This window comes from Pelodiscus sinensis, chromosome 1, assembly GCF_049634645.1.
Source record: "Pelodiscus sinensis isolate JC-2024 chromosome 1, ASM4963464v1, whole genome shotgun sequence".
NCBI lineage: Eukaryota > Metazoa > Chordata > Testudines > Trionychidae > Pelodiscus > Pelodiscus sinensis.
Window position 1 is genome coordinate 323,498,994 of NC_134711.1, and position 26,538 is coordinate 323,525,531.

Consider the following 26,538-nt stretch of genomic DNA (forward strand, 5'->3'; position numbering starts at 1 on the left):
ATCAACATTCGTAACGGTCCACCGATCGGCACCACTGGCAACCACACCATGTACAAGGGTACTGACAACATCGACATCTTCCGTATTGGAACCATCAACAAACATACTGACAACCTCGGCACCATTGACCTCAGCACCAGCCACACACATTCCGACAACCTCGGCACTGAGCAGCGCAGCACCGATCAGCTCGGCATCTGGGCATCTTTGGCACCATGTCTCGTCCAGTCCTCTGGTACTGAAGAAAGCACCTTACTAATCTACCTCCATCAGATCAGCAAGCCTGGAACCGCTGACATTCTCACCAGCACCGTCTTCTGCACCACCTTATCCGTGTTCTTCTCATATAACAATGGATGCGACCCCTGTCATCCCACGTAAACAAACTAGGCACCATCTGCCTGGGTATCATTTATCACCGTCCCTTTATACAAGATACATACCTCATTCTCCTCCTCCTTCTTCAAAGGGATCACCACACTCACCCCATTCTACCGCCACATCATCAGGTGTGCTACAGAAACGGTATGTCATCTCAGCACAGTTCGCCATCCGATTTTACCACAGACAACATAGTCCAACATACTACAGATATCGCTCTTGGCATGGCTCGTCATTGCTATTATCACTCTGAATATGACTGTCCTTGCTGCCAGTCATCCGACCTCCCATGCTCCCTCAGTTTCCTCGCAACCCTCATATAGTCAGGGAGTAGCAATGTCACCACCTAATGCTCCCTCTACAGCTCATCATTTGGAACCAGAGAAAGGTCAACTCTCTGAGGTCAAAAATCACCCACCAGATATATCACCAACAGATCAGTCATCGTCATCCCCTGATGAAGTGGTCATACCTGGTGACCAGTCCCCTCCTGATGACCTGGGACAGTTTCAGGAGCTTTTCAAAAGGGTGACTGCATCTCAGGACATCACATTAACTGAGGTACCTGAGAAATAACACAGGATCCTTAAAAATTGCCAGCCCTCACAACTGGGAAAAGTTGCAATCCTCATAGACAATGCCATCATGGAGATATAGCAGACCCCAGCTTTGGCAACTCCAACTAACAAGAGAGCTGACAAAAAATATTTTATCCCTCCAAAGGGAGCTGATTTCTTATTTTCCCACTCTCAACCAAATTCTTTAGTCATTGACGCTGCACAACACAGAGCCAAATTACCACAATATAAAAACACGGTGGATAAAGATAATAAACGTATAGATCAGTTTGGGAGAGCTTTATTCTTTGGACACCTTACTCCTGCATATATCAAACTATGCAGTGTTACTCTCCAATCACAACTTTGATAACTACACAAAGTTGACCTCTTTCTTAGAACACCCGCCAGACTCCAAAAGACCCATTTTAAAAGCCATAGTTCAGGAAGGCTATGCCTCCTCCAGAACAGCACTCCAAATTGCGCTAGACATCACTGACAGCAGCCAGAGCTACTGTGACAATAGTTATGAGGAAAGCCTCTTGGTTACAATCTGCAGGGGTCCCTCATGAGCTACAGTCAAAGGTGGAAGATCTTCCTTTCGACAAGCAAAAATTATTTGCTGAGAAGATGGATGATGTGCTGCATTCCAGCAAAGACTCTAGAATAACACTGCACACACTTGGTATGTATACTCCCCCATTCTGCCGTAAACGATATACTCCATGTCAAAAGCAGTGGGAGTTCTCCTACTTCAGGTACCAACAATGCTCTTTTGATCAATTAAGGAGCAAACAACACCAACAGAGGAAACACCCACAGAGCAAACTAGGCAAACAAGCAGTAGGTTTGACCAGTTGGTTGAGGGTCTGCAAAATCTCCCCATCTCGCACGAAACATTACACCCTGCTCTGGCCTTCCACCATCATGTGAGGTCTTTTCGTCATCTCTGGGCAGCCATCACATCAGACTGTTCAGTCTTTGAGATAATCATCAGGGTACACCATCCCCTTTATCTTGCTTCCCCCCACCCACTCCATCCCTCTTCAGGGACCCCTCTCCTATTAAAAAAGGAGGTACAACGACTGCTCAATCTAGGAGCAGTGCAAGTAGTACCAGAGGACTTCAGAGACAAGGGGTTCTACTCCCATTACTTTCTCACCGCAAAAACGGGACGGGAGGATGGCAGCCAATTTTGGATCTCTGCAAATTGAATTGGTACCTTTGAAAGCAGCGATTCAAAATGGTTACTCTAGCTTCAATAATCCCAGCATTAGAGAAGGGAGACTGGTTTGCAGCCATCAACCTGCAGGGTGCCTATTTTCACATAACTATTCACCCTGCTGCAGATGGTTCCTACGTTTCATGGTAGGTACAGATCATTATTAATACCAAGTACCTACTGTTCAGCCTTTCATCAGCACTGAGAATGTTTTCAAAGATGTTACCCGTTGTCATGATCTGCCTTCGCAGACAAGCCATGATTATTTTTCCATACCTCGATGATTGTTTGGTAAAAGGTCCATCAGAAGAGGAGACACAGCGACTGATGACAACAACCAGGCAAACACTCTATCTCTTGGGTTTTATACTCAATGCACAGAAGTCAATGCTACAACCTACACAAACTCTAGAATTCATAGGTGCCAAGCTAGATTCTATATCTGCAAGAGCATACCTCCCTTTGCATAGATTCCAAGCAACCCAAGAACTGTTACTACTGTGGTGATGAGGGACTTCAACTATCCAGACATATATTGGAGAAATTAACACAGAGGGGCACAGACTATCCAATAAGATCTTGGACTACATTGAAGACAACTTTTTATTTCAGAAAGTTGAAAAAGCTACGGGCGGGAAGCTGTTCTAGATTTGATTTTAACAAATAGGGAGAAACTGGTTCAGAATTTTAAAGTGGAAGGCAGCTTGGGTGAAAGTGATCATGAAATCATAGAATTCATGATTCTAAGGAATGGTAGAAGGGAGAACAGCAAACTAGAAAAAATGGATTTCAGGAAGGCAGATTTTGGTAAGCTCAGAGAGCTGGTAGGAATGTTCTATGGGAAGGAAGGCTGAGGGGAAAAACAACTGAAGAGAGTTGGCAGTTTTTCAAAGGGACATAATTAAGGGTCCAAAAGCAAGCTATTCCACTGCATAGGAATATATGGAAAAAGACCACCTTGGTTGGCTTAACCAGGAGATCTTGCATGAACCAAAAATAAAAAAGGAGTCATATAAAAAATGGAAACTAGGACAAATTACAAAGGATGAATACAGGCAAACAATACAGGAATGCAGGGGCAAGATAAGAAAGGTAAAGGCTCAATACGAGCTCAAACTAGCTACAGGCATAAAGAGACACAAGAAGACATTCTATAAATGTATTAGAAGCAAGAGTATCAGAAGCAAGAGGAAGACCAAGGACAGGGTAGGCCCACTGCTCAGTGAGGAGAGAGAAACAGTAACAGGAAACTTGGAAATGGCAGAGGTGATTAATGACTTCTTTGTTTCGGTCTTCACCGAGATGTCTGATTACAGAATACCTAACATAGTGAATGTTAGTGGGAAGGGGGTAGGTTTAGAAGATAAAATAAAAAATAAGTTAAAAATCACTTAGAAAAGTGAGTTGTCTGTAAGACTGATGAAATGCATCCTAGAATACTCAAGGAGTTAATAGGAGAGGTATCTGAGCCTTTAGCTATCCTTTTTGGAAAATCATGGAAGACAGGTGAGATTCCAGAAGACTGGAAAAGGGCAAATATAGTGCCCATCTATAAAAAGGGAAATAAGAAGAACCCAGGAAACTACAGACCAGTCAGTTTAACTTCTGTACCAGGAAAGATAATGGAGCAAGTAATTAAGGAATTCATCTGCAAACACTTGGAAGATAATAAAGTGATAGGGAGCACCCAGCATGGATTTGTAAAGAACAAATCATGTCACACCAATCTGATAGCTTTCTTTGATAGGATAATGAGTCTTGTGAATAAAGGAAAAACAGTGGATGTGGAATACCTAGACTTTAGCAAGGCATTTGATATGGTCTCACGTGATATTCTTATCAATAAGCTAGGCAAATACAACTTAGATGGGGCTACTATAAGGTGGGTGTATAACTGTCTGGATAACCGTTCTCAGAGAGTAGTTATTAATGGCTCACAATCCTGCTAGAAAGGTAAAACAAGTGGGGTTCCACAGGGGTCTGTTTTGGGACCGGTTCTGTTTAATGTCTTCATCCACTATTTAGATGTTGGCATAGAGAATACACTTATTAAGTACTCTCTTAAGTTGTGAGGTGTTGCAACTGCTTTGGGGGATTGGGTCATAATTAAAAATGATCTGAACAAATTGGAGAAATGGTCTGAGGTAAACAGGATGAAGTTCAATAAGGACAAATACTAAGTGCTCCACTTAAGAAGGAACAATCAGTTTCACACATACAGAATGGGAAGTGACTGTCTAGGAAGGAGTATGGCAGAAAGGGATCTAGGGCTTATAGTGGGCCACAAACTAAATATGAGTCAACAGTGTGACGCTGTTGCAAAAAAAGCAAACATGATTCTAGGATTCATTAACAGGTGTGTTGTGAGCAAGACACAAGAAGTCATTCTTCCGCTCTACTCTGCACTGATTAGACCTCAGTTGGAGTATTGTGTCCAGTTCTGGGCACCGCATGTCAAGAAAGATGTGGAGAAATTGGAGAAGGTCCAGAGAAGAGCAACAAGAATTATTAAAGGTCTCAAGAATGTGACCTATGAAGGAAGACTGAAAGAATTGGGCTTGTTTAATCTGGAAAAGAGAAGATTGAGCAGGGACATAATAGCAGTTTTCATGTACCTAAAAGGGTGTCACAAGGAGGAGGGAGAAAAATTGTTCTTCTTGGCTTCTGAGGATGGAACGAGAAGCATCTTATTAATCTCTTTTTACATTTTCAAAAGTGCCAGGGGGTAGCCATATTAGTCTGTAACTAAAAAAAAATACCTTAGAAAACTGTGAATAGTGCTGCTGCACCTTAAAAGCTAACAAGAAATGTAGATGGTATCATGAGCTTTCATGGGCATAACCTACTGAAGAAGTGGGTTATGTTCACAAAACTTACGATACCGTCTTCATTATATAGAGGCTGTAAATTAATCTCTGTTTTTTTAAATCTATACCTTTCTTAATGATCTGCGACATTCTGTTTACTTCTTTGACTACCACTGCACATTGAGTGGATGTTTTCAGAGAACTATCCATAATAGCTCCAAGAATTTTCTCTTGAGTGGTAATAGTTAATTATTCCTCATCAGTTTGAACATATACTTGGTCTTATGTTTTCCAATGTGCATTACTATGTACTTATCAACATTTGATTTCATTTGCCATTTTGTTGCCCAGCCAGCTAGTTTTATGAGATCACTTGATGCTCTTCAAAGTCTGCTTTGGACTTAACTGTCTTGACCGGTTTGGTATCATCTGCAGATTTTTCCACCTCACAGTTCACCCCTTTTTCCAGATCATTTATGAATATGTTGAATAGTACTGGTTCCAAATACAGATTCCTGGGGAACAACATTAATTACCTCTCCTCATTCTGAAAATTTACCATTTTTTCCTACCCTTTGTTTCCTATTTTTTAACTAGCTATAATTCCATGAGAGGGCCTTCTGTCTTATCTCGTAACAGCTTTCTTTGCTGAAGAGCCTTTGGTGAGGGACCTTGTCAAAAGCTTTCTCAAAATCTTAAATATGCTATATCCACTGGATCCCCCTTGTCCAGATGTTTGTTGACCCCCCTCAAAGAATTCTAGTAGGTTGTTGAGGCATGATTTCCTTTTACACAAGCCATATTGACTATTCTCTAACAAACTATGTACATCTGTGTGTCTGATATTTCTTTTCTTTACTATAGTTTTAACCAGTTTGTCTAGTACTAAAGTTAGACTTACAGGCCTGTAATTGCCAGGATTACTTCTAGAGCCCTTTTTAAGAAATGGCGTCCAGTCATTTGGTACAGATACTGATTTAAATGAGACGTTACAACTCACATTTAGGGTATGTCTGCACTGCAATTGTGTATCTTATTTTGATTATATTTTGATGTATTAAAAAATTGCTATTACTTTTTGAACGTTTGGCTAGCTGTTCTTCAAATTCTTTTTTGGCCTTCAAAATTATATTGTTAAATTTCATTTGCCAGAGTTTATGCTCCTTTCTATATTCTTTGTTATTTAACTTCCACTTTTTAAAATGATTCCTATTTTAGTTTTATGTTCCTTATTTGAAGGAATATCCTAGCTAGATCAGTGGTTAATGATCAATGTCTCAGTGTGTCACTAACAAGCCATATTGAGTAGAGTGTCCCAGGAGTCAGATGTGGGGCTGGTTTTGTTCAACATCTTCCTTAATAATATAGAAAATGGGATGGATTGCACCATCAGCAGGTTCATAGATGACACTAAAGTTCAGATGAAAGGTAGATATGCTAGAGGATTGTGGGAGGGTCCTGAGTCATCTTGATAAATTGTGGATTGGTACAAAAGAAATCTAATGAGGTTCAACAAAGACAAGTGCAGAGTTATACGCTTTGAAAGAATGACTCCCTGGTAGTGCTACAGGTTGGGGACCAACTGACTAAGCAGCAATTCTGGGCTACGTCTACACTGGCCCCTTTTCCGGAAGGGGCATGTAAATTTCACCAGTCGTCGTAGGGAAATCCGCGGGGGATTTAAATATCCCCCGCGGCATTTAAATAAAAATGTCCGCCGCTTTTTTCCGGCTTTTAAAAAAGCCGGAAAAGAGCGTCTACACTGGCCCCGATCCTCCGGAAAAAGTGCCCTTTTCTGGAGGGTCTTATTCCTACTTTGAAGAAGACCCTCCGGAAAAGGGCACTTTTTCCGGAGGATCGGGGCCAGTGTAGACGCTCTTTTCCAGCTTTTTTAAAAGCCGGAAAAAAGCGGCGGACATTTTTATTTAAATGCCGCGGGGGATATTTAAATCCCCCGCGGATTTCCCTACGACGACTGGTGAAATTTACATGCCCCTTCCGGAAAAGGGGCCAGTGTAGACGTAGCCCTGTAGACAAGGACCCGGGGATTACACTGGATAAGAAGCTGGATATGAGTCAACAGTGCACCTTTGTTGCCAAGAAGGCTAATAGCATATTGGGATGCACTAATACAAGCACTGCCTGCGGATCAAGGGATATGATTATTCCTCTGTATTCATCGCTGGTGAGGCCACAGCTGGAGTATTGTGTCCAGTTGGGGTCCTCACTACAGAAAGGATGTGGACATTTTGGCGAAATTTCAGTGGAGGGCAACAAAAATAATTAGGGGGTTGGAGCACATAAAGTATGAGGTAGACATGAAGTACAACTAGACTGTACTCAACAGTGGCACATAACAAGGAACAATGATCTCAAGTTGCAATGGGTATGTCTGGGTTGGATATTAGAAAAAACTATTTCACTAGGAGGGCGGTGAATATTGGAATGGGTTACTTAAGGAAAGTGGTGGAATCTCCATCCTTAGAGGTTTTTTAAAGCCAGGCTTAATAAAGTCCTGGCTGGGATTATTTTCATGGGGTTGGTCCTGCTTTGAGCAAGTGTTTGGACTAGATGATCTCCTAAAGTCTCTTGCGACCCAACCATCTATGTTTCTGTGTTTATCATTGTGACTGCATGTGCCCTGAGGGAGGCCCTGTGGTCCTGTCAAACCCCATCCCAAGAAGAAGCTGGAAAGGTGAGTCCTCTAAGTCAGGGGTGGAGAACCTTTTTTGGGTCAGGTGCCACTAATGCGCCGAAAAATCAGTCGGGGGTCACACCCAAGTGAGAAGAAGAAAAAAATAAAAACCCCTCACTAACGTGGCTCCTATCTGAGAAGCAGAAAGACACACCCACAGCAGAGCCTAGTGGGGCCCTGCCTAGTAGATTTTGTGTGCTCCAGTCCTGCGGTAGGCCAGTGTGAGGGCCCTGAACCTCGGGGACTGGATCCAGGCAAGATGGGGGCCACATATGACCCCCAGTCCTGAGGTTTCCCACCCCTGCTCTGAGTGGTCGAAGAATGCAGCCAATCTAGTGGTCTGAGAAGCAGCTAATCTGGGCTCAGTTGGCCCATGTAAAAGGAGCTGCAGTACGAGAGTGAGTCAGTTACTGTCTGGAACCAGAGAAGTGAAATGTTGCTCCTGGTTGGCTGAATGAACTGCAGTACCAGTGACAAAGCAGTTTTTTGTAGGTACTGGGGGAGCAAGAAGGAGCTCCTGGGTGACTGCAGGGTCTTAAGCAAGACTTCAGCACTAGTTAAGGGCAAAGGAAACGTATTGGGGGGTAAATCAAGAAGTGCCCCTGGAAAAAACAGCAATTAGTACAAGGATGCAGCAAACAGTTGCTTCTTTTAGGCTCCTTGGCTCAGGACCCAGAGTAAAGGGTAGGTCCAAGTTCTCCCACTGGCCACTTGTGGAGTAGCACTGCTGCTCAAGGAGAGGGTCAAACCAGGCTCCAAGAGAAGATTGAAGCCCCCAGAGAGAATCAGTAGTTTTGGAACTGTGGTACGCTATGAACTGAAAGTGACACAGCTTAAGTCATATTTCTCCAGCTGATACACCCAAGGCTTAGTGATTTTTGTTATAATAGTTTTCTAGGGAATACAGTGCAACTTGGTAATTTTCACAAGTAAATATCTTGAATCTGTTCAAAGTGAAGACAAATGAAACCATATTTTCTGCTTTAGTCCTAATTCTTATCATTATGAACTCAAAACACCCCTAGGTTTTTGTCATGTGCAATTATTACTCCTAAAGGAATTGTACTTCACTGTACATGCACAGAATTTCATGTCTCCTTCCCCCTCCCCCCACAGAAAAATGATGAGAAAGCTATGAGAACCTTCAAAAATTATCATGCACTGTGACAGAGCAGGGGTGATAAAGCATGTGAAAGAGCTTGATGGAAGGGGAAAGAGGCAGAGAGAGTCAGCAATCCTGGCTAATTAGGGGCAGCTGAGACAGGGAAGCTGCAAAATCAATGGGGCTGCCTGGAGGCCTATTTAAGAACTCTCTGTGGGTGAGGGGGAGAGAACTGAGAAGGAGTTTGGAGAGCTGTGAGAGTGGAGAGAATTGAGGAGTTTGGAGAGCTGTGATGGAGTTTAGAGAGTGGAGGAGGAGTTTGGAAAGAGAAAGACATCAGGGGAGCCAAGAGAATAGCATCAACCTTGTTAAAGACTACAGGGAGACAACAAATCTCAAACCAAGGCAAGTGAGCCATATACTGTGACTCCTAGACAGTAGGCTGGTCAGGGGCCCAGGAGTGGGACTGACCCTGCCAAAGCACCTATCCCTGGCAAGTTGATTCTGGCCCCAGGAACAGCCAGTAGAGACATAAATCACTGGGACTGTGCAGTATGTATGTGTGTGTTTGAGAGAGACACATACACTATCCTTCTCATTCTCTACAGTAGCATGCTTGGCATGGAAGGGCAGGGTTAAAGGGTATTTCTGAAGACCTAGACATGAGGAAACCTTTATCTCCTCAGGCAGAACAGAATGTAGTAGCCTTTCTGATTAGTAAATGTCACATAAAAGTAATATGTGAGTATTGCAGCTTAGCAGGCCTGGGATGGAAGTGTCCATCCCTGCCGTACACAGCTTAGCATAGCCTTGGACCCTGCAAGCACAAACAGCAGCTGGGCTTTATCAGCTTTAACCCATGCCTTGGACTGGGAAACTACTAAGCAGTAAAAAGTTTGACCTCGGTCTCAGCTCATAAGAGTGATAAGAATGGTGCTGAGCCAGGTATATGCACACCTGGTAAACAATGGAGCTACGTCTACATTGGCCACCTATTACGGAATAGGCATGCTAATGTAGAACTTTGGAAGAGGCAAATGCGCGGGGGATTTAAATATCCCCCGCGGCATTTGCATTTTCATGGCCGCCGCTTTTTTCCGGCTTGGAGATAAGCCGGAGAAAAGCGTCCAGACTGGCGCGATCCTCCGGAATAAAGCCCTATTCCTTACAAGTAGGAATAAGAGATCCTCCGGAATAGGGCTTTATTCTGGAGGATCGCGCCAGTCTGGACGCTTTTCTCCGGCTTATCTCCAAGCCGGAAAAAAGCGGCGGCCATGAAAATGCAAATGCCGCGGGGGATATTTAAATCCCCTGCGCATTTGCCTCTTTCAAAGTTCTACAATAGCATGCCTATTCCGTAATAGGTGGCCAATGTAGACGTAGCCTGGTAGTATAACTAGTTCAGGGTATGTCTACACTTCCTCCCTAGTTCGAACTAGAGTGGCTAATGTAGGCATTCAAACTTGCAAATGAAGCCCGGGATTTAAATATCCCGGGCTTCATTTGCATGTTCCCAGGTGGGCGCCATTTTTAAATGCCCGTAGTTCGAACTACCTGCCCACGGCTACATGTGGCACGGACTAGGTAGTTCGAATTAAAGCTCCTAATTCGAACTACCATTAAACCTCCTTGCAGGAGGAATATTTAAGTCCCGGGCTTCATTTGCAAGTTCGAATGCCTACACTAGCCACCCTAGTTCGAACTAGGGTGGCATTGTAGATATACCCGTACGGAGTATCATGCCCACTGATTCTCACCAGGGACCTGGACCTCGGAGGGTGCCCTGGATCCCCCAGCTGGAGCCACGTCCACTGCGGCCGAGTGCGAGGTGACCGGGACAGGACTCCCTGCAGATTGAAGGGGCGTAAGCATTTCCAAGTGCTTGTTACTCTCTTATGCATTGCTTTAACTATGCTTATTGGCTTGTTACTTTGCAGTATCTGTGAAACCATCTAGCAGTATTAAGCCTGTAATAGTAGTGACGTATTGAGATTAATAAAATAAACTATCTTTCATCAACTCTGTCTTGAAGTGAATCTCCAACTTTGTTCAGCTCTGGCCCTGTGAGTTGACATGAACTGTTCCCATTGTCTTTGTGAATTTGCCCAGTATATAAAACAGATGTAAAAGTTTTAAGGCTCCTGTACATTGCCTGTACATTGCCAGAGTGATTTAAAGCAGTGGTTTTCAAACTTTGTCATGACCCAACACTGGGTGGTGGAATGTAAAGAGCTGGGTCCCCCAGAGCCCTGATGGCTTACTAAACCTGGGCTATGACCCACACTTTGAAGACCACTGAGGGAGTCCCTTCCTGTTCTGACATCATGTGCCCTGGAAGCAGCTGGCTCATCTAGTTCCTAGGCTGGGGGTATGCCTTCACATTCCCGTTGGCTGGGAACCTTCATTCCCAGCTCTGTTGAGTCATAGGCATCAACAGTTCTCTTTAGCTGGGTTGCCAGAAAAAGGTTTGGAAATCATTGATTTAAAGGACACTATGGGTGCATCTATACAGCACCTTTATCTCGAAATAAGATACGCAATCTGCATACCATAAATTGTGTATCTTATTTCAATGCTATTTTGAAATTTGGCACTGTCTGCACAATGCCAAATTTTGAAATAACATGTTATTTCAAGACATCCCTTGACCCTCATGCAAAGAGGGTTACAGGGATGCCAGAATAGCACACCCGTTGTTTCAAAATCTATTCACCCCTTCATCTGTTGCTTGGGTGAGGGCTGTGTCCCAGAAAAATGCCCTCACTGCTCAAAGTTAATGGCGAGGGCCCGCCAAGACAGAGAGATGTGGCTCTGGATGATCCTTTTTGACAAAGCCCTTCAACCAGCACACTTAGGGATGGCTTCAGACTCGGTCACCTTTCAAAAGCAAAGAGCCTCTTCGCTGGGCTTGGTTCCCTCAAAAAAGATAAGGGCATCGCCTATTTGATCCCTGCCATCTCTATTGCGGAGCAGGGTTAGTGATGGATATAAAGCTGGCTCCTCCAGTGCTGCCGCTTCTCACTCAAAGGCAGTTTCTGCATAAAAAATGAAGACGCTAACCCCCCAATGCTGATGATGAGGATGCCGGCAGAACTGAGGGAAACATTGGCACTGGCGACTCCGACTGCCAAAATCCCGGCACCAGCAACGGTGCCAAAACCAAGAGCACCAGAGACCCTTGCCGCACCAGAAGCCGCCGCACCGGGCGGAACCGCTGCCATTTCGGCACTGAGGAAAGCCTCTTCCACGTCGATGAGGGACAACAATCCTACTCCAGACTCTCCTTCACCAACTTTTTCACCGGCACTGTCACCCTCACCTCTGGCCCCAAGGTCACTGGTACTATGTTCCCATGTCATGAAGCGATCTGGATCCCTTCCTTCTCCATACCTTAGACCACCTTCTCCATTTCTGCAGGACCCTGGACCAGTTTACCATCATTCAAGGCATCTTTTTGTGTCTCCACCATCATCATCCAGAATGTCATACTGGGCTGCCCACTCTCCTTTATCACCACAGGAGTGGTACTGGAGAGGTTATACACGCCATTATTGATAAAGGCGTTCCTCTCCTGAGAGATGTTACCACTACTATGATGATTGTCACCACTACAGGTCTCATTACTATTCTGCTCATTGCTGTTATCTGCCCAGATCTTGGGAATGGTCCCTGGGTGGGTGCAGGTCCCCGAGACATTTGCCTGTCTCATCCTTGCCTTGCAGCCATTCTTCACCGCACAGCCTCAATCTTCATCTTCTCAACTTCAGGAGTCAGAGGAAACCCAGGTCTCAGATGCAGAAGAAGTTCCACCTGACACTTCTCCGACAGACCACTCCTCATCCTTGCCTGATGAAGCTGTCATCCCAGGGGATGTCTCTCCTGGATGACCTTAAACAATTTCAAGAATTGTTTGAGAGTAGCTGCTAGTCAGGAGGTTCAGCTGGCAGAGGTGCAGAAGAAGCACCACTGTCTCCTCAAGAACTTACAACCTGCTCACAGATCCAAAATAGCCATCCCAGTAGATGAGATATTAGAAGCAGCTGATGAAATCTGGCAGACACCAGCCTCTGCCCCATCCACAAATAAAAGAGCAGACAGGAAATATTTTGTTCCATTAAAAGGGATGGAATTTCTCTTTACCCATCTGTAGCTCAACTCTTTAGTTGTTGATGTCACACAGCACAGGTCCAAGGCGCCACAATTTAAAAACACAACAGCAGACGAAGAGAGTCAGAGACTAGAGTTATTTGGGGGAGAGGTTTAGGCATCAGCCAAGCTTCTACTTAGGATTGCTAATTATGCAGCTCATTGATCCAATCACAATTTTGACAATTATACAAATAGCACTTATGGAACATCTCCAAGAGGCCTATCCTTAAGGCTATCGTATGAGAGGGCTACAACTCCTCTAGAATGGGCCTCCAGATAGCCTTAGATGTGGCAGACACAGCCTCTAGGTTGACTGCAATGGCAGTTGTAATGAGAAGGGCTTTGTGGTTGCAAACGGCAGGAGTCCCCAGGGACCTACAAAACAAGGTCAAAGATTCACCATTCAACAAGTTAAAATTGTTTGGGGAGAAGACTAATGAAGTCTTGCACTCTAGGTAGGACTCCCATACAGCCCTGCACACTCTGGTGCACACACCCGTACCGTCACAAATGCTATGTACCATATCAGCGTCGCTACAATTACTTGTTCAACAGACCACAACAGTAGCACCAACAACAGGGGTTTGATCAATCTCACACTCAACCGTGACCCCAGAGACTAAAACCAAAATGTTCGTAACCAGCTAACAAGCAGCAGGCTCAACTCCTCAGTCAAGGGCAGCAATGCCATTGCCATTGTCGCACCACACTAAAGCACATCACCCATTTTTCACCACCGACTAAGACCTTACTACCACCAATGGTCTATGATTACGTCAGATCAGTGAGTTCTAGAGAGAGACTTAACGGGCTATGTAATACCCTGCCTATCCATTCCACCAACCAACCCACCCATCCTGTCTCTAGGGACCCTTCTCACATGGACTTATTGAGAAAAGAAGTTGATCACCTCTCTCTAGGAGCTGTGGAAAGGGTACCAGATGACTTCAGGGGAAAAGGGTTCTGTTCTCACTATTTCCTCACCCAAAAGAAGACAGGAGAGTGGAGACCAATACTAGATCTTTGAAACCTAAACCGCTATCTCTGGAAACAGTGCTTCAAAATGGTGACCCTTGCGTTAGACAACAGCAACTGGTTTGGTGCACTCAACCTTCAAGATGCCTGTTTCCACATTGCTATTCACCCCGCCCAGAGGCGATTTCTTCGCTTCACAGTAGGCATGGACCACTTCCAGTACAGAGTCCTCCCTTTTGGTCTGTAAACCGCTCCCAGGGTGTTGTTGAAGATCCTGGCAGTAGTAGCCGCACATCTGCATCAAAAGGGCATCTCTGGAGATATTTAAGAGTAGGTTAGATAAATGTCTATCAGGGATGGTCTAGACAGTATTTGGTCCTGCCATGAGGGCAGGGGACTGGACTCAATGACCTCTCAAGGTCCCTTCCAGTCCTAGTATTCTATGATAATCTTCCCTTATCTGGACGATTGCTTGCTAAAAGGCCACTCACCAACGAAAACACTTGCTCTACTACCAGCAAACCTTCCACTTCCTTGGTCTTCCGATAAACGATCAAAAATCTGCACTCGAGCTCACTCAATTTGGATTTAATTGGCGCTCACCAGGACGCTACCACGTCAAGAGCCTACTTACCTCTTTAGCAGTTTTAAGCTTTCCAGATGCTAGTCGATATCATTCTTCACAGTCTAACCATCAAAATAATTACGTATTTACAATTGATGGGCTACGTGGTGGCCACCATATACGTAGTTTGGCACACCAGGCTACACTTCTGCTGTATACAACTTTGGATAGCATCTGTCTATACTTCGACAGGACACCATGTACACCGAGCGGTAGCACTTCCAGGCCACATTCAAGACTCTTTGCAGTGATGGACAGATGAGGAGAACCTTCTATCCTGTGTTCCCTTTCATCAATCACAACTCTCATTCCAAATAACCACAGATGAGTCCCTCTTAGGCCGGGGAGCTCATATGGATGGGATGTCAGTCCAAGGCCGATGATTTTCTCCCCCCCCCCCCAGGAATCATCCCTACATATAAACCTTTTGGAACTCAGGGCAGTCTTCAACATCTGCAAGCACTTCCACAAGTACATTCACAACACAATGGTCAAAGTACTTACAGGCAACATTGTTATAATGTATTATATCTATTGTCAGGGCAGTGCATGATCCTGTTCCCTTTGTGCAGAAGCAATTTGCCTCTGGAATTGGTGCATTCGAAACATCGCTCTCATAGCCTCATACTTGCCAGGCATCAACAACGCTACAGCTGAATTTCTCAGCAGGCACTTTGCACCAGACCACAAATGGGAGCTTCGCAGCAACGTCCTTCTCAGTATATTCCAGCATTGGGGATTCCCCCACATAAACCTCTTTGCTACTTTCCACAAGAGGAAATAGTGTTACTATTGCTCCAGAGCAGGAGCGGGCCTGGGCTATCTCAGTGATGCCTTCCTCCTTAACTAGAAGGGACCACTCCTTTATGTCTTTCCTCCCACAGTACTCATACCGAGAGTTTTAGAGAAGGCCAACATGGAAGGAACCAAATTCATCCTAGTGGCACCCGCATGGGTTTGTCAACACTGGTGTCCGTTTCTGCAACGAATGTCTTTGTGCCCTCCATATCCCCTCCTTAACCTCACAGTCCTCCTGCTGCAGGCCCAGGGTGCCTCCTGCACCCCCAGCCTCACACCTTACACCTCACGGCCTCGTTCCTAACTGGCTCAGCTCATCCGAAGACCTTTGCTCGATACAGGTCAAAGAAATATTAATTGACAGCAGAAGACAAAACACTCCATATTCTTATCTTTCCAAAGGAACAGATTCATATCCTGGTGTTTCCTGCACCACGTGGACCCGAACACAGCTCCCATGCACTCAATCCTTGACTATCTGTTATACCTAAAGCAAGCTAGCCTAGTGTTAGCTTCACTAAAAGTGCATCTTGCGGCAATTACAGCTTTCAGGCATTCCATTGATGGCACCTCGGTGTTTGCCCATCCTCTTACTAAACGGTTCTTCAAGGGGGTCACAAACCTCAACCCCCCTCAGAGGCCTGTTTCCCCCATTATGGGATTTAGATCTGGTGCTTGGAATATTGTCCTGACCACCATTTGAGCCTATGGCGATAACTTGCCTTCAAATGTTGACCTTGAAAATGGTTGTCTTGCTTGCCATAACATCTGCATGCAGAGTTAGCGAAATGGCATCCCTGATGGCAGTTCTACTATATACAGTTTTTACTCAGGAAGGGGTAATACTAAGACCTCACCCAGCCTTCATCCCTAAAGTCTCCTTTGACTTCCACATCAATGAACCAATCAAATTGCCTTCCTTCTATCCTAAACCACACACTTCAGCGCATGAAGCAGCGTTTCATTCTCTCGATGTTCGCAGGGCATTAGCTTTCTATATAGACAGGACTAAAGATGGGATTGTAAGACGGATCGACTAATAGTCTCAATAGCCGAGCACTCCAAAGGTGAAGCAATATCCTCTCAGCAAGTTGCAAAACTAATCTCATCTTGTATCACCACATGTTACTTTGTATGTAATATACCACTCCCAGCTCAACTGAAGGCGCACTCAACAGGAGCAGTCGCAGCCTCAACAGCCTTTTTGAAGGGCATTCCCCTTAGGTATACTTGCTGTGCAGCCACGTGGTCATCCCATGATACTGTTCATCAAACACTATGCCATTCAACATCAACTGACTGCGGATGCTTCATTGGCATCAGTAGTACTCTCATTGACATTGATATTGTGACTCTGAGACCCTCCTTCCAGTCTTCAGAGTACTGCTACTCAGTCACCCACAGTGGAGCACCCATGAGGACATCACTCAAAGAAGAAAGCGAAGTTACTCACATTGGTGCAGTAACTGTCATTCATCGAGAGGTGTGTCCCTGTGGGTGCTCCACTACCTGCCCTCCTCCCTGCTCTGGAGTCTTTTTCTTGTATCTTTCAGATTCCGGGGCAGATTTGAGGAATTGGCGAGAGCCAGACCACACACGTGCATGCGCGGTCCAGCTGATTACCACTACGGAAAAGTCTACGATCTGCAGCACCAGGACGAGCCCGACACCTACAGTGGGGCACCCATGGGGGGACACATCTTGAAGAACAACAGTTAATGCACCAAGAGTAACTTTTCTTTTTGGGATACCTCAGGTATCCCGAAATATCTCTGCAGTGTAGACATAGCCTATGAGCCTATAGTGCTTATGGGTATGTCTACACTACAGTGTTATTTTGAAATATCTAATTTCAAAATAGTTATTTCACAATAAGATATTCCGAAATAACGTGTCTACACACAAAATGCATTTTGAAACAGCATTTGGCAATTTCAAAATAGCGTATCCACACTGAGTGGACGCTGAATTGCATTTAAGGCCGGCCGGAACTAGGTCTGGCAGGGCATCAGGTCAGGAGTTTCTTTGTGTGGCTGCTGCTTGAGGCTATCTGAGGCCTGTGCTTAAAGGGACCCTCCCCTCTTTCCCCCCCTCCCTCCCCGGACAGCTGGTTCTCAAGTTTCCCTGCTTGCTTGCCTATCTCGATGAGGGATAGCAAAGCATTTTGTCTCTGCGTGCTCTGGATGCCCTCACTCAGGACACCACAGCACTCTACAACTTGGAGCCAGAGCTGGCCCTGGGCACTCTGTTGCTTGTCATGGACACGTTGCTGCTAGCCTGGCTGCACTTTCTGCAGACTGCCATCCCAGAGGTCCATCGGGGGGCTATCCGTATCCAGGAGGCCCTGCGGGAGAGTTTCCACGCTAAGGAGCACTAAGAGCCTTCCTGGTCTGCCCCACTGGGGGATTGTGCCTCATTCCTCCCTCACATCCTTCTACTTACCCCTCCTTAACCCCCCTGCCTGATATCAAATAAAATATATGTATTTTCATGAACACAAACTCTCTTTGTTTAACAAAAGTGTGTGTGGGGAATGAAACTCTGGTGAGACTGGGGAAAGGAGGGGGGAGAGGGGAGGGGGAGGGGGAGGGGAAGGGGGAAACCTGGGAGGAGGGATCTGGAAGGGGGAAGCAAGGGAAAGAAGGGGGAGGGGAATTTCAGGGTTGGGGGGGTCTCGCCGGACCAACTTCATTTTCATGTGAACTTGCTCCTGAGTTCACATGTGGCGTTTGGTGGCCAGGCTGGCAGCTATCCTGCCATAGATGGTCGCGTTCCCCTGTCTAATGCGGAGATCATGGACTTTGGGGGCATCCCCCCAAACCTGAATAAGGACCATGATCTCCTTGGACCAGGAAGGTGCCCACCTTCTCCGGACACTGGCAGGTTCCTGGGAGATGGCAGACTGTTCCTGGGGAGAGATTTTAAAAGTTCCATCTGTTTACCTTGTCAAAAACAGAAATCTGAAGCTGGATGAATTTGAATGGGAAATAAGATACAGTGAAGTTAACTAACCATTAGAAGAGCTTACTAATTGTTAGGTTATATTTTTCATTACATGGAGTGTTTAAATCAGGAATTTATATCCTTATAAAAGAAAATATTTAGCATAATTGGAAGTTATAGATTTGATGTAGGAATTTGTAAGAAAATTCTGTGGCTTGAGGTTCTTGGCAAAGTTAGACATATCATTTGTGATTGGTTCATTCCTCTCCCCCTCCTCTCTCTCTTCCTCTCCCTCTCCCTCTCTCCCCCCCCCATATTAAAAGATCTTAGAGGATACTGTGAAGAAATTACAATTCCTTTACTCTGAAAGTTCTCTCCCGCAGTTCTGTAGTGTTGTCGATTTGTGTTTGCAAATGATTTTAGTCAGTCTGTTCATGCAATCACAACGCTTAAAATTAGGCTTTTATGTTCATATACATACAATATGATGGACTAATTAAGCTACAACTACTCAGGAAAAAGATCTTCGAGACATTGTGGCTAGTTCTCTGAAAACATCCATTCACTCTGCAGCGGCAGTCAAGAAAGCAAATACAACATTAGGAATCATTTTTTAAAAAGGGATAAAGAATATGACAGATAATATCTTAGGGTGTGTCTAGACTACAGGGTTTTGCCAACAAAAGTGGACTTTTGTCGACAAAACTATACCTGCCTCTACACTACCACCGAGTTCTGTTGACAGTAAGTTGGCAGAACGTGGCAGTTTTGTCGACAGTGGTAAACCTCATTCTATGAGGAATAATGCCTCTTGTCGACAGAGTTCTGTCAACAAAAGACACTATTGCATCCACACTGCTTTTTCAACAGAGTCTAGATGCTCTCTTTTGAAAAAGCAGTTTGCTTTGTCAACAGAACTGGCTGTAGTCTAGACGCTCTTTATTGACAGAGGCTTTGTCAACAGTATCTGTCGACAAAGCCTCTGTTGATAAAAGCCTGTAGTCTAGATGTACCCTTATTGCCTCTATATAAAGCCATGGTACACCCATATCTTGAATACCACATACAGATGTGGTTGCCTCAACTCAAAAAATATATTTTGGCATTGGAAAAGGGTCAGAAAAGGGAACAGAAATGATTAGGGGTTTAGAATGGGTCCCATCTGAAGAGAAATTAAAGGACTTGGACTTTTCAGCTTAGAAAAGAGGAGACCAAGGGGGGATATAATAGAGGTCTATGTAATCATGACTGGTATGGAAAAAGTGAATAAGGAAAAGTTATTTACTTATTCCCACAATATAAGAACTAGAGGTCACCAAATGAAACAAATAGGCAGCAGGTTTAAAACAAAGAAAAGGAAGGTTTTTTTCACTCAGAGCACAGTCAACTTCTGGACCTCCTTGCCAAAGGATGTGATGAAGGCTAAGACTTTAACAGGGTTTTAAAAAGAGCTAGATAGATTCATAGAGGTTAGGTCAATCAATGGCTATTGACCAGGATGGGTAGGAGTGGTGTCCCTAGCCTCTGTTTATCTGGAAATGGGTGACAGGAGAGGGATCACGTGAGAATTACCTATTGTGTTCCCTTCCTCTGGGGTATCTGGTATTGCCTGCCATCAGCAGACAGGATACTGAACTAGATGGACCTTTGGTCTGACGCAGTATGGCCGATCTTATGTTCTTATGTAATTCATAACTACTTCTTGTCTTTGTGTCTTGTTTAATTGTATATAGGCAAGATCTAAATCCATGCTCTATGATGCAACCACTGTTGCACATGAAATGGGCCATTCTCTTGGCTTTCCACATGATGATAGTAAGAAAAATACAGCTAGAGGTTGTGTTTGCAAATGCCCCAGAAAAGGAAAATGCCTCATGTGGTCATATTCTCCGTGAGTAATGCTTCCTTTTAACGTTTGTAGTACAACAATTATGTCTTTTGATAAGGTTATTGTAAAGGAATCCCCTAAAGGTTTTCTCTCAGATCGTAGCAGAATCAGACTAAACCCAATTATTTACATGGGGTGGTTTCAGCACAGGCCCTAATGCCTTAGGTTTTGCAAGATTTGTTGGGTTTTTTGAATGTCTTTGGTTGGGGGAATCAAAATAAAAGTTAAATGTCCCAGTTTATTTGAGAGTTTTCTCTTCCCGGGACCTTGTATGGGTGGAAAGAAGGTCGGCCGTGCTGCCAATGACACAGTGTCTATTTAGTGGGGTTTTAGAAATCTGTTTGGCTGGGTCACTGAGTCTAGCTTATTCTGTTCAGTTTACCACTATGTCAACACTGACCATGCCAAAAGCATTTGTGACTGCCAGGAACATACCAACCCTGTTGGTGCTGGTATCACAAGCAGCACAAGAGTCAATATTCTCATGCTGGCAGGCACAGGAAAATGAACAGCATCACATCAATGAGCGGTGTTGTCAGCCTTACATACCTATGTACTTCAGTACTGCTGAAGGGAAAACTTATAATGCTTGCTTTTCTGTGGGAGCACTAGTCAGCAGCATTGTTTGAAACTGCACTTCTTTGGTCAACAGAAGCAGAGTAGTCATCTTCTGAATCAGGTGTTCAGTTCTACATTTCTTGTCAGCACAATCACTGTCATTGTTCTTCATCAAGATGTTTCCACTCTTCCATGGATCCGCTCTTAGGAGTATCATTGACTGGTTGACTAATAGTCCAGGTGGGGTTTGCATCTATCCAGTAGCCTGTTTGGGATTCATGGGGGTTTCCCCCCCATTTCCAAATTGTATTCCAAGCCCTCCAATTTCATGGCTTTGGAATTAGAAGCAGTAACTATCTCCAGGAAGCACTTGTGGGTGCTCCACTGTAGATGTGCTTGCATCCCTGTATTGCTGATCAGAGAACTTCGGTAGCAGTATCTTCTGGGCACTCAAATGTGCTGTCTCTGTTCTTACTGAGGCAAGAGGTTAGCCATTGCACGTGGGCAAATCTTCCTCAGTTCCTTCTCAACTACCCCAACTAAAGAGGGAGCCATTAGCAATCTGTTAAGAATATCGTCTTAATCTAAATATGTCTAGTTAGTCTTATTGTTATAGTTCTGATTGAAATTTTACCCGTTTCTTTATGTTATTAACCTTGCCCTCCTCCCCGCCCCCAGAAAACTGTTTTTTCTTCTCATATTTTTTCCTTCATTGGAGGTGGTATTAATTCAGAAAGGCATCTGGTGGATCACAGAATGAATGAACAAACAATGCAGTGTGGTTGTAAAAATAGCTAATATTCTGGGGTTGTAAAAATAAACAAATGGGAGTGCCATATGTAAAACATGGCTACTCCCATAGGTTCACAAGATCCTTCTGGGGGCAGACAGGAGGAAGAAATCACCTTCTTCTTAAGACTCCTCCTCATTTATCCCAGATGAGGTACTTGCAGTGCATTCCTTCAAGCAGCCCTTCATGGGGTAGACATGACCACTATGGTTTTTCCTTTGTGGTCCAACAAGTAATACAAGGCCTACCTTTTGAGGGTGAAATTCTGTTTCTTGGAAAAGATAGACAAAAGGCTGAACAACAGAGCCACTCTCAGGTCCCTGGGACTCTGCATGCCTTCTATTATGCATAGATACTTCCAATCACATTGCCTCAGCTTTGGATGACTCCAGGATGCTGCAGCAATTGCTATGCTAGGTTACATAGGGTCTGGATATTAAGGAAGAGGAAATTGTTGAGGAGGCAGATCTTATGGACAGCTTAACCTCTTTAGGTCCTTCCTGCATTGCATTACCACTTACCAAAACTATTAAGAACATGACCAGCACCCTGGGGCCTCTCTGCCACCTACCATGAAGTGTGTTGAATGGTGGTACTTTATACCCTTCAAGGGCTGCAAACATTTATACACCCACCCACAACCTGACTCTCTGGTGGTCAACATTGTCAACCAAGCTTTCCAGGATCCTTTGACTAAGAATAGGAATGCAAAAGAATTGTGTCTATTTGGACAGAAGTTATACATCTTGGGGTGATTGCAACTCCACATCTCCAATCAATAGGCCAACAGCAGCATACATGTCTACAATAGCTGCTTGGCAATGACTACATTTACTGAGCTTCAGAGGGGTAGCTGAATTAGTCTGTAACAGGAAAACCTTAAAAACCAACAAATAGTCTAGTAGCATCTTAAAGACTAACAAGACATATAGATGATATCATGAGCTTTCGTGGGCACAACCCACTTCTTCAGATGACTGAAGAAGTGGGTTATGCTCACAAAAGCTCATGATATCATCTATATGTTTTGTTAGTCTTTATGGTGCTACTACACTATTTGTTGGTTTTTAAGGTTTTACACTTACTGAGTTGCTCCCCTGAGACTCCCGGGCTAAATCCTCAGCTTTGGTGAAGGATGGTAGCGTGATCTCTAGGGCATCCCTGCAAGCAGCCCTTCATGAGGCAGACATGGTCACAGCTACAGGAGTAGGCATGAGACAGGGCTCTTGATTCCAGGTCTCACATTTTCCCTATGAGACCCAGCAAATAATACAGGACCTACCTTTCACAGGTGAAACTCTGTTTTTTAAAAAGGCAGACAAAAAGATTAACAATCTGAAGGACTCCAGAGCCACCCTCCCTTCTCCTTTGAGCCCTTTATTGGATTTCCAGTAGAAAAGGAAAAAAGAGAGGGTCGCGCTGTACAAAAACAGCATGAGGCGGAAACTGTGTATGAGCAGTGTGGGAGGCAATGCTAGGTAAAAATCTCCAATCAGCAGCACGAGGATGCACCGAGACCTGAGTGGCACACCCACAGGGACACACATCTCAACTTCAGGAGATCTACTTAGATTCTTCAATTTTTATATTCTTATCTGCTCAGGAGGTATGTGTGTTCTCCAATGGGCATTTGCTAACTTGGTTTTCACCAGTCATAGCATGCCATGACTGTGAATATGGAGAGTCCATACTGAACAACTCTGGTTACAGGTAAGTAACCTAAACTTCATTTTTCTATCAGATTCTTCCATAGGCCCTTACTGGGATATCCAAGTTCTTAAAAATGATGACTGGTTCTTTCTGAATGTACTTCCACCTCCTAGCTTCTTCTTGTGAGAGGATATTCATTTCAAAACAGCTTGGTATCTCATATTAGAATCATAGAATCATAGGCCTGGAAGGGACCTCAAGAGGTCATCGAGTCCAGCCCCCCGCCCTCACGGCAGGACCAAGCTCCGTCTACACCATCCCTGACAGATGTCTATCTAACCTGTTCTTAAATATCTCCAGAGAGGGAGATTCCACCACCTCCCTTGGCAATTTATTCCAATATTTGACCACCCTGACAGTTAGGAATTTTTTTCCTAACGTCCAATCTAAACCTCCCTTGCTGCACTTTAAGCCCATTACTCCTTGTCCTGTCCTCAGAAACCAAGAGGAACAAATTTTCTCCTTCCTCCTTGTGACACCCTTTAAGATATTTGAAAACCGCTATCATGTCCCCCCTTAATCTTCTTTTTTCCAAACTAAACAAGCCCAGTTCATGAAGCCTGGCTTCATAGGTCATGTTCTCTAGACCTTTAATCATTCTTGTAGCTCTTCTCTGTACCATTTCCAATTTCTCCACATCTTTCTTGAAATGTGGCACCAAGAACTGGACACAGTACTCCAGCTGAGGCTTAACCAGCGCAGAGTAGAGGGGAATAATGACTTCTTGTGTCTTGCTCACAACACACCTGTTAATTTATCCCAGAATCATGGCTGCTTCTTTTGCAACAGCATCACACTGCTGACTCATATTCAACTTGTGGTCCACTATGACCCCTAGATCCCTTTCCGCCATGCTTCTTCCTAGACAGTTGCTTCCCATCTTGTATGTATGGAACTGATTGTTCCTTCCTAAGTGGAGCACTTTGCATTTCTCTTTATTAAACTTCATCCTGTTTACCTCTGACCATTTCTCTAACTTGAAGATGAAAATGCACCACATACGGAGGGGGTTGCACTCTTGCTGTCACTAGAGGCACATAAAGTTCTTATAGCATGGGAACCTGCAGGGCCAATAAATATCCTTGCAACATTCAGGACCATAAACAGAAAAATTAATATGCTTGTCATTCAGTGTTATGCACCAACAAATGATAAATAGGAATCAATAAAAATAATTTTATAACAAACTACCGCATGTGGCTGATGAGACAAAACCAAGAGATGTCATCGTAATTATGGGCAATTTTAATGCCGAAGTAGGAGATGACAACACAGGATATGAAGAGACCTTGGGGAAGCATGGGTTAGGAGTTATGACTGAAAATGGGGAAATGTTTGCTAACTTTTGTGCAGTTAACCAACTTATCATAGGAGGAAGTATTTTTCCACATAAGAACATCTATAAAGCAACATTGATACCCCCAATCATCAAACACAGAATCAGATTGATCACTTCTGCATTAACCAACCATTTAGACGATCCTTACAGGATGTTAAAGTTTACAGAGGAGCTGATGTGGCCTCAGATCACCGTCTACTGATGGCAAAATTGAAGCTAAAATTACGAAAACAGGACAATACAAAACTATAGACCACATTATAATGTAGGATTTTTAAAAGACCAGGTAAAGAAAGAAATGTTCTGTATCATGCTTAGCAATAAATATCAAGCACTGGAACATCTAGATAAAAAATGTAACCATTGACAACCAGTGCCGATAAATAAAAGATGCCTGGACCAGTACATGTGAAGAAGTCTTAGACAAAAAGGAACGTCAGCATAGAGAATGGATATCAGTGGAAACACTTAGGAGGATTGAAGAGAGGAGCGAGAAGAAAGTATTCTTATATAATAGTAAAACCAGAGCTGCCAAAATTATAGCCCAAGAGAACTAGACAAATGCAAACAAAGGGGTTAAGAAGAGCATTAGAGCAGATAAGAAAAATTATATTGACAACTTGGCAAAAGAAGCTGAGTTACAGGAAATATGAAAGGTCTCTATAAGTCAACCAACAAACTCTCAGGAAAATATTTACAACATAACTGACCCATCGAGGATAAAATGGGGGAAAAGATTACAAATGTAGAAAACCAGATGGAAAGATGGATAGAACATTTTAGTGACCCTCTAAACAGATCAGTTCCAGAAGAACCCCCAGAAATCCAGCCAGCTGAAGAAGACCCCTTTGTTGATTGTAGCAAGCCAAGTAAAGAAGAGATAAAGGAAGCAATTTGACTTCTAAGAAGTGGGAAAGCTGCAGGTCCTGATGGACTACCGGCAGAAGCTATAAAGGTGGACATAGATTAATCAACAGAAATGCTCCACAGTTTTATTGGTAACATTTGGGGATAGGAAGAATTACCAAGAGACTGGAGGGAAGTTATTTAGTAAAATTGCCAAAGAAAGGTGACCTACAAGAATGCACGAATTATAGAGGAATCATGCTTTTGTCAGTGCCAGGCAAAGTATTAAATGGTAATTCTAGAAAGACTCAAGAAAACTATAGATTCCAAGCTAAGAGATGAACAAGCAGGCTTTCGTCAAAATAGGTCTTGTATAGATCAGATAGCCACATTGCGCATAATTATTGAACAATGTTTAGAATGGAATGTTTCTTTGTATATCAACTTTGTGGGCTATGAAAAAGCATTCGACAGCTTGGATAGGGAAACACTGGAAATTATTACAGCGTTATGGGATCCCTCAGAAGCTCATAAAAAAACCTATGAAGATAGGATCAACTTACAGAACTCTTCAGAATAAAGTCTGGTGTTCGGCAAGGATGTCTGCTGTTCTTCTTCGAGTGGTTGCTCATGTCCATTCGAAGTAGGTGTGCGCACCGCGTGCACCGCGTCTTCCAGAGCGTTTTCCCTAGCGGTACCCGCAGCGCCGGCAGGGCGCCCTCTGGAGTGGCGCCGCCATAGCGGGGCATAAGTACCCCTGCCGGCGCTGCCCCACCTCAGTTCCTTCTTACCGCAGCGACGGTCGTTGGAGCGTCTCCATATCTCCCAAGCCTACTTAGTTAGTTAATGGTTCCCGTTCTCACATTCATTTGTAAATAGTTCTCACAGTTAGATAGTTAGGTTTTTTGCTTTGTTCCTTCCCCCTTGGGGGTAAGGAATGCCAGGGCCGCAAGGCTTCAAGACGTGCGCTGACTGCGGGAAGTTTATGTCCGGGGTGACCCACACGACAGCTGTCTTAAGTGCTTGGGTGAGGCTCATCTGGCTATTGCCTGTAAAATTTGCAAGTCCTTTAAGCCCCGTACCAGAAAAGAAAGGATTTCCCACCTGAAACTTCTCCTCATGGAGACAGCGCTTCAGCCGGTGCCGCCGGAAC

General features: G+C 44.2%; 1 protein-coding gene across 1 annotated transcript in view; it reads left to right on the forward strand.

The window, feature by feature from the left end:
* The window catches only part of LOC112546503 (disintegrin and metalloproteinase domain-containing protein 20-like), a 148,924-nt gene that overhangs the window by 69,569 nt on the left and 52,817 nt on the right, over positions 1–26,538 (forward strand). The window contains exon 11 of the mRNA XM_025186935.2: positions 19,988–20,145. Within this exon, the coding sequence (XP_025042720.2) occupies positions 19,988–20,145 (158 nt within the window). The remainder of the gene's footprint in view (positions 1–19,987; positions 20,146–26,538) is intronic.